This window comes from Macrobrachium rosenbergii, chromosome 4, assembly GCF_040412425.1.
Source record: "Macrobrachium rosenbergii isolate ZJJX-2024 chromosome 4, ASM4041242v1, whole genome shotgun sequence".
NCBI classification, from domain to species: Eukaryota; Metazoa; Arthropoda; class Malacostraca; order Decapoda; family Palaemonidae; genus Macrobrachium; species Macrobrachium rosenbergii.
The window spans coordinates 44,252,862-44,265,744 of record NC_089744.1 but is presented as its reverse complement, the minus strand read 5'-3'; the positions used below and the strand labels follow the sequence as shown (position 1 = coordinate 44,265,744).

At 32.5% G+C, this 12,883-nt stretch overlaps 2 protein-coding genes across 22 annotated transcripts in view; one reads left to right on the top strand and one right to left on the bottom strand.

Annotated features, from left to right (window-relative positions):
- Positions 1-12,883, bottom strand: part of LOC136833716 (UDP-N-acetylglucosamine transferase subunit ALG13-like) — a 539,859-nt gene that overhangs the window by 327,022 nt on the left and 199,954 nt on the right. For all 21 annotated transcript variants that reach the window (XR_010851592.1, XR_010851593.1, XM_067095956.1 and 18 more), the window contains one exon: positions 4,442-4,520. Coding sequence is in view for 19 of the 21 variants with exons in the window: in XM_067095956.1 (XP_066952057.1) it covers positions 4,442-4,520 (79 nt within the window). In the remaining 2 variants the exon portion in view is untranslated. The remainder of the gene's footprint in view (positions 1-4,441; positions 4,521-12,883) is intronic.
- LOC136833810 (uncharacterized) overlaps positions 1-12,883 on the top strand; it is a 345,490-nt gene that overhangs the window by 254,405 nt on the left and 78,202 nt on the right. The gene's annotated exons all lie outside the window — the stretch shown is intronic.

Below are 12,883 nucleotides of genomic sequence, written 5' to 3'. Positions count from 1 at the left end.
ACCGTTTTATACTAGCCGTTACATAAAGTTTTATGTATGAAAATGTGCGCAATTTCATGTAAAATACAACAAAAAACAACTCATGGTTGTAGATTTTATCAGTTTGGAAATATTTTCATATAAATCACAATAAGTGCCAAAATTTCAACCTTCAGTCAACTTTGACTTGACCGAAATGGTTGAAAAATGCAATTGTAAGCTAAAACTCTTACATTTTAGTAATATTCAATCATGTACCTTCATTTTGCAACAAATTGGAAGTCTCTAGCACAATATTTCAATTTATTGTGAATTTTTGAAAAAAACTTTTCCCTTATGTCCGCACGCGATAACTCAGCTGAAAATCTCAGAAATTCCTTCGTCATTTTGTCATAATGTTTGCACCGTTTCATATTAGTCGTTACATAAAGTTTTATATATGAAAATGTGCACAATTTCATGTAGAATACAACAGACAATAACTCATGGTTGTAGCTTTTATCAGTTTTGAAATATTTTCATATAAATCACGATATGTGCCAAAATTTCAAACTTCGGTCAACTTTAACTCGACCGAAATGGTCGAAAAATACAATTGTAAGCTAAAACTCTTACATTCTAATAATATTCAATCATGTACCTTCATTTTGCAACAAATTGGAAGTCTCTAGCACAATATTTCGATTTATGGTGAATTTTTGAGAAAAAAAAAAAAAACCTTACATCCGCACATGGTAACTCGGCCGAACATCTCACAAATTCTTTCGTCACTTTGTTGTAATGTTTGCACCGTTTTATATTAGTTGTTACATAAAGTTTTATATACGAAAATGTGTGCAATTTCATGTAGAATACAACAAAAAATTACTCATGGTTGTAGCTTTATCAGTTTTGAAATATTTTCCAATAAATCACGATGTGCCAAAATTTCAACCTTGGGTCAAATTTAACTCGATAGAAATGGTAGAAAAACGCAATTGTAACCTAAAACTCTTACATTCTAGCAATATTCAATCATTTACCTTCATTTTGCAACAAACTGGAAGTCTCTAGCACAATATTTCGATTTATGGTGAATTTTTGAAAAAAACTTTTTCCTTACATCCGTGCGGTAACTTGGCCGAACATCTCAGAAATTCTTTCGTCACTTTGTCATAATGTTTGCACCATTTTATATTAGTCGTTACATAAAGTTTTATATATGTAATTGTGCGCAATTTCATGTAGAATACAACAGAAAATAACTCATGGTTGTAGCTTTTATCAGTTTTGAAATATTTTCATATAAATCACGATAAATAGAAAAAACTCTACAACTTTAACTCGACCGAAATGATCGAAAACTGCAATTTTAAGCTAAAACGCTTTCAGTCTAGTAATATTCAATCAATTACCTTCATTTTGCAACAAACAGGAAGTCTTTAGCACAATATTTCGATTTATGGTGAATTTTTGAAGAAAAAAAAAAAAAAAAAAAAATTTCACGTCCGCGCGTTACAAATTCATGCATCATTGTGTGATAATATTTTCTCTGTGTTGCTTTGATTGTTTTACAATTTGTTGTATACAAAATCATTGCAATTTTGTGTACAATACAAAGAAAAAAATAACTCGTTAGCTTTAACCATTTTGCTCACAGCATGATTTGTATACAGTTATATGAAATTTTTTTTTGCGCTGTCATATATTTCAATATTTATATATGATAATGATATTTTTTTCATTTCTGATGGTTGCATACTAAACTTCAGGCAATGACAAAACAAAAGGAGCCAAAAATGAACTCTTACTCTTAAAAACTAAGTGTGCTGTGATTTTTTGAAAAAAACTTTTTTTCCACTTTGGCGCTAACTCCCGACACTGCCGGTATATGACAGACACTTCTGTAAATAGAGTCTCGGCGTTTAAGGGTTAATCTAGTCTGAATTATTCTCACTTACTGCCTACATTATTGTAGACATTGTATAATCTGAAAGAATTTTCCATATTAATAGTAAGTTGTGGAACATTTTAAAACTTTCAACTGTTTGTTAATATTGAGCACTTATCTTGCTATTTTTGATGTCTCCATAATCCTTGATACTAAAACGGAGAAAAAAGCAGAATTTTTTCGGAGCGCTGGTAACGATGTAAACCGTTCACTTTGGACCAAACTGAAGTAATGGCTCCTTGGTCTTTAAACAGCCTGGTTGTAAACAAGAGGGCGGATGTGCATGCGCAATAGTCACTTCTCTTTCTTGCAGGTTATTTGATGTTGGAAAAACTGGGTTCAGCTTTGCTGAAGATAAGGGAAAGTGCCCTCTTATCTTTGAGTCCATTATATACTCCATCATGTGTTATAATGTTAATCATTACGACACAATACCTGGCCAAAAGACCAACTAGAAGATAATTCTTTGATATTAGTTTGGTCACCATGGAGCTCTGGTAGACCATGGAAGGTAACTCCTTGAGGACGAAACAGCAACTACGCTATAAAAAAAACACATATTCCCAATCTTTTCCAAAGCTCTGACGTGAGGGGGGGAGGTTGGACCTGTCGTTTATCTCAAATACAGTGTCTGACCGCAACCCTCATGGTCAGAATTTGACATATATGATAGGTCCAACAGTACCCCCTCACTTGAGAGCTTTGGAAAAGATTGGGAATATGTAATTATTTGTTTAAAATTTCACTTAATTTACTACAGAAATGCATAAATTTTTAAATTACAGTATACTATTATTATTATTACTATCATGTTGCCCATTTGGTAGTTAAATAAAATAGTGACGAATGATACTTAAAACACTCTCTCTCTCTCTCTGTATATATTTTTAAGGGTGAAATGTTTAATATGACTTTGAAATTATATTAATCATATCATTTAAAAGATTAATAACAACTTACTGTAGTAAATTACTTTTTTTATCTTGAATGTATTTGTAAATAATCACGAAATTACTAACATGACATAATCAACAACCCTAGCATTCTGTTTAGAGGTATGTACATGTCTGGTCGATCTAAACTACTTACATATTTTAGATATGCTATATACAGTAGTACTATCATAAAATATGTACCTGTACAGTAAATATTTCAAAATCATCTTACAACACAGGAAAATATCCATAAAATATATGCCCAGTGCATTACATACAATATGAGCAGAATGATGCGCAAAGTTATGTAGGCCAAAGAAAATGTGCATGTTTGAATGATAGGGGATACATGAGAGTAACAGTTGTAGGCTTGAACTCAATTGTGCAACATGACAAATTATATTAGGGTGGTCTGGGATGGTAGTCTGAGGTATATTTCTGTTTGAACTGTCAAGTTTGGCAATGAACTGTTAAAATAGGAAGTTAGTGTTTTAAGGGTGTATTTAGCCTACTTAAAAGTAACAAAAGTAGGAGAGTATAGGCAGTCCCCAGTTATTGGCAGTCTCGGTTATCGGCGATCCAGTTTTACGGCTCTTGTTCAGAGTGTCGGTGCCGATAAGCCCGGTAATCGCCGAAAAATCCCTGATTTTCGGTTATCATCACACCGTCAGAACAGAAGCTCCGCCGATAACTGGGGACTGCCTGTACTGTAATGTAAGGTTACTTTGGGTGTTTTGGGATGATGATTTGGGGTGTATTTTTTGTTTGAAATGATATCAAATTGTTTTAGTACGGTAATTTAAGGTATGTTTTTGTTTGAACTAACAAATTAAGCAGTGAAATGTCAAAACAGGCAGTTATAAGCATTTTAGTTTAAGGTGTACAAGGTATTTGGCAGTTATACCCCAGTTATAAGCATTTTTAGAGGGGATTTTTGCATTTCCATGGTAGGTTCTGGAACCTATTCCCATGTAAACATGGGGGAGCACTGTATATTGTTATAAATTTGCCAAAAAAGATAGATAACTGCCTTTTGCATAACGTATTCTTTTTAAACTGTGATGGCTGTTGTTTATAATTATACTGAGGGTTTATCATTATGAAGTGTTCATAAGGTAGGGTGATAAGGGTAGATATTTGCTTTTACAAACATACAATTATTTACTTGCCCTTATCCAAATTTTGCTCTTATCTGACATTGCCTTGGCTCTATTGATCTGGATAATTGAGAGATTACTGTATAATCATTATCAGAACCTCAAAAGGTTAATTACAAGTAAAGTTTATTAAATTTTATTCCGATTAATAAAATATTTTTTCCATTCTGCAATGTACCGAGAATCCCAGATGACTCAAAACATGGTTGAAAAGCAATATATGACAAGGCCTGTACTAAATTATATGACTAATCCACTGTCAGGACAGTAAAAAATGTATGAGAAGTTTCATTAAATTTTGAAAGAGTATAGTATTTTTAAAATAGCAAAAACATGTCTATAAATAAAGTTTTAAATCTATAAGATAACACCTACTAACAGTTTTAAGGTCTGAAACACTGATCAATTAAAAAATATGACAAAGGTTTCCCAACACTTACAGAAAAAGAAGGAAAATCATCTCTTGAAGGACTGCCAGTTTTTCCAATGTTAGCACGGCCCAATCCTCTGTTAACGTTCCTGAAAGGGAGGATGAAATAATTTCAATCCTAAAAGTACTCACAATTTTAAACATTACTGCTAGTGGTATGCCTGCACAGAAACTTCAACAACAATTAATTACAATAACTACTCTCTTCTGAAAGGTAGGATAAAATCATTTCAATCCTAAAAATACTGAAGAAAAAACTTACTGTATTTAATTTTAAACATTACTGGTAGTTGCATGCCTGCATACAAACCTCAATAACAATTAATTACATTAACTCCTCTTTTCTGATCACACAGCCTAATGGCTGCTGAACACTAGAAAAAACTGAATGGTATGCATGACCAACCTTTATCTAATGCTAACTTACCCAAAAAACTTAGCTTAACCTTGCCATGTACACTGGCTACCTTTAAATGAACTTTATAATTCACAAAAACATAAATTATAAAAATGCAACCATTATAAAGCACTGCAGCACATATAAAATATGTCTATAAACACAAACTTAACATTTTCCTCAAGGTATGCAAAAAATAGGTAGTTATCATCAAAATTACCAAAGGCGACCAACTGGTACATAGAATACTGAGTAATGTTAACCCTTAAACGTCGAGCCTCTATTTACAAAAGTGTCTGTTGTATGCCGGCGGCGTTCGGGAGTTGGCGCCGAAGTGGAAAAAAGTTTTTTTCAAAAAATCACAGCACGCTTAGTTTTTAAGATTAAGAGTTCATTTTTGGCTCCTTTTTTTGTCATTGCCTGAAGATTAGTATGCAACCATCAGAAATGAAAAAAATATCATTATCATATATAAATATTGAAATATATGACAGCGCAAAAAAACTTCATATATAACTGCATACAAATCGCGCTGTGAGCAAAACGGTTAAAGCTAATGAGTTATTTTTTTTTCTTTGTATTCTACACTAAATTGCGATGATTTTGGTATATAACAAATTGTAAAACAATCAAAGCAACACAGAAAAAATATTATCACAAATTGATGCATGAATTTGTAACGCCCGCACGTAAAAAAAAGTTTTTTTCAAAAATTCACCATAAATCGAAATATTGTGCTAGAGACTTCCCATTTGTTGCAAAATGAAGGTAATTGATTGAATATTTACTAGACTGTAAGTGTTTTAGCTTACAATTGCAGTTTTTTACCATTTCGGTCGAGTTAAATATGACCGAAGGTAGAATTTTTTCTATTTATCATGATTTATATGAAAATATTTCAAAATTGATAAAAGCTACAACCATGAGTTATTTTTGTTGTATTCTACATGAAATTGCGCACATTTTCATATATAAAACTTTATGTAAGGCCTAATATAAAATGGTGCAAAAATTACGACAAAGTGACGAAAGAATTTCCGAGATGTTCAGCCGAGTTACCGCACGGACATAAGGAAAAAATTTTTTTCAAAAATTCACCATAAATTGAAATATTGTGCTAGAGACTTCCAATTTGTTGCAAAATGAAGGTACATGATTGAATATTACTAGAATGTAAGAGTTTTAGCTTACAATTGCGTTTTTCGACCATTTCGGTTGAGTTAAAGTTGACCGAAGGTTGAAATTTTGGCACTTATCGTGATTTATATGAAAATATTTCAAAAATGATAAAAGCTACAACCATGAGTTATTGTCTGTTGTATTCTACATGAAATTGCGCACATTTTCATATATAAAACTTTATGTAACGACTAATACACAATGGTGCAAACATTACGACAATGTGACGAAAGAATTTCCGAGATGTTCGGCCTAGTTACCGCGCGCGGACGTAAATACTTTTTTGTTTAAATTCATAATATAACAAAATATTGTGCTAGAGACTTCCAATCAGTTACAAAATGCAGGTACATGATGAATATTACTAGTATGTAAGAGTTTTAGCTTGCAATCGCGTTTTTCGACCATTTCGGTTGAGTTAAAGTTGACCAAAGGTTGAAATTTTGGCACTTATTGTGATTTATATGAAAATATTTCAAAACTGATAAAAGCTACAACCATGAGTTATTCTCTGTTGTATTCTACATGAAATTGCGCACATTTTCATATATAAAACTTTATGTAACGCCTAATATAAAATGGTGCAAACATTACGACAAAGTGACGAAAGAATTTCTGAGATGTTTGGCCGAGTTACCGCGCACGGACGTAAGGGAAGTTTTTTTTTTTAAAATTCACAATAAATCGAAATATTGTGCTAGAGACTTCCTGTTTGTTGCAAAATGAAGGTAAATGATTGAATATTACTAGAATGTAAGAGTTTTACCTTACAATTGCAATTTTCTGCCATTTTGGTCGAGTCAAAGTTGACCGAAGGTTGAAATTTTGGCACTTATCATGATTTATATGAAAATATGTCAAAATTGATAAAAGCTACAACCATGGGTTATTTTTTGTTTTATTCTACATGAAATTGCGCACATTTTCATATGTAAAACTTTACATAACGGTTAATATAAAACTGTGCAAAAATTACGACAAAGTGACTAAAGAATTTCTGAGATTGTAAGAGCCTGACGCTGTCTCTTCCAAACGTGTGTGTTTGTCGTCCATCGGAGTGGCGAAACATTTGGCATCTTCACAAACAGAAACATACACACAGTTTGATACAGAAGATTCGTTGGAACATTATGAGTACATGATTAGAATGCTTGCATGGCAATGCAAGCCGTGCTGATTGTACATACATCAACACAACAATGGTTAGGGAGAAACAGATGGAAATATTGTATGGTTGAAATCGCGTTCCTTTAGAGAAAGAAAACAAGATGCTCTTGTTGTCTGTTCCACTCCGATGGACGACGAACACACGAACACACACGTGTTTGGAAGAGACGGCGTCAGGCTCTTACAAGATTTTCAGCAGAGTTAGTGCGGATGTAAGGAAAAAGTTTTTTCCAAAATTCACCATAAATCGAAATATTGCGCTAGAGACTTCTCATTTGTTGCAAAATGAAGGTAAACGGTTGAATATTACTAGAATGTAAGAGTTTTAGCTTACAATTGCATTTTTCGACCATTTCGGTCGAGTCAAAGTTGACTGAAGTTGAAATTTTGGCACTTATCGTGATTTATACAAAACTGTCAAAATTGATAAAAGCTACAACCATGAGTTATTTTTTGTTGTATTCTACATGAAATTACGCACATTTTCATATATAAAACTTTATGTAAAAGAATTCTAATTTTCAGAAAATAGTGCAAAAATTAAAGATAAATGAAATATTACTAGTGACTAAGAATTTCTGAGATTTTCAGCAGAGTTTTTTTAGCTGATGCTTTCTTTAAAACTTTATATAAAGGATAAGAAAGAAAAAATTACGTGACTAAGCATGCGAGATTTTCAGCAGAGTTAGCTGATGCTCACGCTTGTAAACAAAACAACAGCGTGATCCGTGAACTCCCAGCATCCTCAAGGCATGTGATTTAAAATTTTTTGCAAACGAGGCCTATAAGTATTTTTCCGTGAATATTTAAAAAAACTTTTTGTAGTCGACGTATTTTACGTCCACTTGGCACCCGACAGACAAAATTTGTCGACGTAAAATACGTCCAGTCGGCGTTAAAGGGTTAATATAATTTTAATATTTCAATAGTACCAATTCTGAGCATCTATCTATGCTTTACTGAGGTCCAGGTCCATCCTGAATGGAGGGGAGAAAACCAGTTTCTCACTCTCTTTGAGTTACGTATTATCTAATCTTACAGTATTATTATTATTATCATTATTATTATTATTATTTAATCTTAGTAATATTTTAAAATTAGTAAATCATACTTTTTATCATAAAAAATGTATTTAGTCATGAAAATAACATCAAAATACACTAATTAGTGAATCTTTCCCCACGAAAAAGTCTTCGAACTGCCGAATTTTTCATAAATAAATTATAGATACAGTAAACCCCCCATATTCACAGGGGATGCGTACCCCGCCCCCCGTGAAGACCTAAAACCCTCAAATACTAAGACCCCTTCTAAAAACACTTGGAAATGCCTATTTTGATAGTTCAGACACATACAAAACAAGCTAAAACTGCTTATACAGGTATTATCCTACTTACAATGGGGTTAGGATCCAAAAAAAACCATTGTTTGTTGGAAAAAACGTAAGAAATACCAAAACGTATCTTGAATATACCGTACCCTACACTATAAAGTATACTCTATACATACAGGGTATAGTCATTGTTAATATCAGCTAATTCTGGAGGTTCATGCACAGTGACTTATGACAATTCAATATAAAGAGAAATTGAATAACAAACAAGAATTAGCTTAGCCTACACTATGGTATATAGTAGGCATACACGGTAGCATAGCCTACATTATATTGTACTCTATATTCACATATTGTATTATAAAAACATCAACATAATGGATCTTTTAAAATGTTATACCTTAATTCACTGTATCTCGCTGCCTGTATGCTGCTACCTGCGCTCATGCGAAATTTAAAAATAGTTGATAAATATTGTCGTATCGGTATTAACTGCTTTCCCCATTGCAAAATCGAATTATCGTAATGCGAAATATCGTAACTCGAGCACTACTCGAGTATTTTAATAGTTTTATCACAAAAAAGTGCATTTAGTCATGAAAATGAGAAGAAAATACAGTAATTAGTGAATATTTCTCAGTGAAAAATACTGTGAATGGGCAAATTTTTAGTGAATAATGTGTACATATGTTCCATAGAGAAATCTACGAATAGGTGAGTCCGTGAATGCGGGGGGTTTGCTGTACGTTTCACAGAAAATCCTGCGAATCGGTGAGTACGCGAATCGTGAGAATGCGAATACGGGGGTTTACTGCATTCATTTATTTAAATCCAGTAAATTTGCCTTTTTACATTGTTGTGCTCCCTTACCATGAATTTGGCAGTCCCCAGTTATCGGTGGGGTTCCGTTCCCAACAGCATGACAATAACCAAAAATCGGCAATAATAGTGCCGATCCCTGGTTATCAGCGCTGATATCCAGTTATTGGCACTGATAACATACCCGGAGATCAGTGTTGAAAATCCGGTTATCGTTGTCACAAGACAAGCGCCATAAAACTGGATCGCTGATAACCGGGGACTGCCTGGACTAGTGAGTATTAAGTCACTCATATTGTGTTGTAGACTGGACTCTGAGTTTATTGTTTTTAAGAAATGTATTAAAAGGATATTATTAATCTTCTGTTTTATTGTAATCATTGGTTTCCCATTTCTTCTGGTAATATCATGGAAATCTTGTGTGTGTAACTTACCCCATGTTTACATCTAGCCTATATGTGGCATTTCGTCTTATGCAAAGACAATTTAGTTTTTTTTAATTTAACTGGGTATCATACTTAAATATTTAAAGTACACAAGGGAGTATTTTATCACTGTTAATAATATATTTTATTTAACTAATTAATTTTCCAATTAACTGCGCCCAAAATAAAGTCTGATCTCTAGTTTGATTTCAACTAATTTCCATTTCATCATAATGTTGCAAAACATTTTACATTGTTTGCGTATCATGTGAGGGGCTCATGCGTTTGATGTTTATGGTATCGCATTTAACCCTTAAACGCAACTGGACGTATCGTATGTCGACTAATATTGTCTGTCGGGTGCCGAGTGGATGTACGGTAGGTCAACTACAAAAAGTTTTTTTAAATATTCGCGGGAAAATAGTTATAGGCCTAGTTTGCAAAAGATTTTAAATCACGTGCCTTGAGGGATGCCGGAATTCACGGATCACGCTGTTGTTTTGTTTACATGCGTTACCCAGAAGCGCATGTGCGAATTTCTTTCTTCTCGCACTACAGAGCATCAGCGACGAATCTCAGAAATTCTTTTGTCACATTGTCGTAATTTTTGCACCATTTTACATTAGCCGTTACATAACGTTTCATATATGAAAATGTGCACAATTTCATGTAGAATACAACAAAAAACAACCCATGGTTGTAGCTTTTATAAGTTTTGAAATATTTTCATATAAATCACGATAAGTGCCAAAATTTCAACCTTTGGTCAACTTTGACTTCGACCAAATGGTAAAAACGCAATTGTAAGCTAAAACTCTTACATTCTAGTAATATTCAATCATTTACCTTCATTTTGCAACAAATTGGAAGTCTCTAGCACAATATTTCGATTTATGGTGAATTTTTGAAAAACTTTTTTCCTTCCACGTTAACACGGCGAAAAATCTCAGAAATTCTTTCGTCTTTGTCATAATGTTTGCACCGTTTTATATTAAGCATTAAATAAAGTTTTATATATGAAAATGTAATTTCATGTAAAATACAACAAAAATAACCCATCTTTCAATTTTCATATAAATCACGATAAGTGCCAAAATTTCAACCTTAGGTCAACTTTGAAATGGTCAAAAACACAATTGTTTGCTCTTACATTCTAGTAATATTCAATCATTAACCTTCATTTTGCAACAAATTGGAAGTCTCTAGCACAATATTTTGATTTATGGTGAATCTTTGAAAAAACTTTTTCCCTTACGACAGCTCACAGTAACTAAACGCCGAAAATCTCAGAAATTCTTTAGTCACCTTGTATAATGTTTGCACCGTTTTATATTAGGCGTTACATAAAGTGTTATATATGAAAATGTGCGCAATTTCATGTAGAATACAACAAAAAATAACTCATGGTTGTAGCTTTTATCAGTTCTGAAATATTTTCATATAAATCACAATAAGTGCCAAAATTTCAACCTTCGGTCAAATTTGACTCTACCAAAATGGTCGAAAAATGCAATTGTAAGCTAAAACTCTTACATTCTAGTAATATTCAATCATTTATCTTCATTTCGCAACAAACTGGAAGTCTCTAGCACAATATTTCGATTTATGGTGAATTTTTTAAAAAACTTTTTCCTTACGTCTGCGAGCGGTAACTCGGCTGAACATCTCAGAAATTCTTTCGTCACTTTGTCGTAATGTTTGCACTGTTTTATATTAGGTGTTACATAAAATGTTATACATGAAAATATGCACAATTTCATGTAGAATACAACAAAAAATAACTCATGGTTGTAGCTTTTATCAGTTTTGAAATACTTTCATATAAATCACGACAACTGCCAAAATTTCAACCTTCAGTCAACTTTGACTCGACCGAAATGGTCAAAAAACGCAATTTTAAGCTAAAACTCTTACATTCTAGTAACATTCAATCATTTACCTTCATTTTGCAATAAACGGGATATCTCTAGCACAATATTTCGATTTATGGTGAATTTTTGAAAAAAACTTTCCTTACCTCCGCGCGCAGTAACTCTGCTGAAAATCTCAGAATTTCTTTAGTCACCTTGTTGTAATTTTCGCACCATTTTATATTAGGCCTTATATAAAGTGTTATACATGAAAATGTGTGCAATTTCATGTAGAATACAACATAAAATAACTCATGTTTGTAGCTTTAATCAGTTTTGAAATATTTTCATATAAATTATGATAAATAGAAAAAATTCAACCTTCAGTCAACTTTAACTTGACCAAAATGGTCGAAAAGTGCTATTGTAAGCTAAAACACTTACAGTCTAGTAATATTCAATCAATTACCTTCATTTTGCAACAAACGGGAAGTCTCTAGCACAATATTTCGATTTATGGTGAATTTTAGAAAAAAAACTTTTTACGTACACACGCTATGAATTCATGCATCATTTTGTGATAATCTTTTCTCTGTGTTGCTTTGATCGTTTTACAATTTGTTATATACCAAAATCATCGCAATTTAGTGTACAATACAAAAAAAAAAATAACTCATTAGTTTTAACCGTTTTGCTCACAGCGCGATTTGTATACAATTATATATGAAATTTTTTTCGCGCTGTCATATATTCCAATATTTATATATGAAAATGATATTTTTTTCATTTCTGATGGTTCCATACTAAACTTCAGGCAATGACAAAAAAGGAGCCAAAAATGAACTCTTAATCTTGACAACTAAGCGTGCTGAAAAAAAAAAAAAAAAAAAAATATATATATATATATATATATATATATATATATATATATATATATATATATATCCCACTTCGGTGCTAACTCCCGAACGCCGCCAGCATACGACAGACACTTTTGTAAATAGAGGCTCGGCATTTAAGGGTTAATAGTTTTTTTAAGTTCATTCTGAGAATGGTAATTAACTCATAGTTTTTGCATGGGAAATGTTGTAGTATTTTATCCTTTTTCTTTAATGAAGTATCAAAACTACTGACAAACTCTCTTGCTGCCTGTCTTGTTACCTGACCATTATGCAAACTGATTCTTCTTTTGAGCTATCTAGTATTTATGATAAATTCTTGTTGACAGTCACCACCTGCACGTTCCTTAAGAGTCTGAAACAGACTTCTCGCCTTTGCCTTA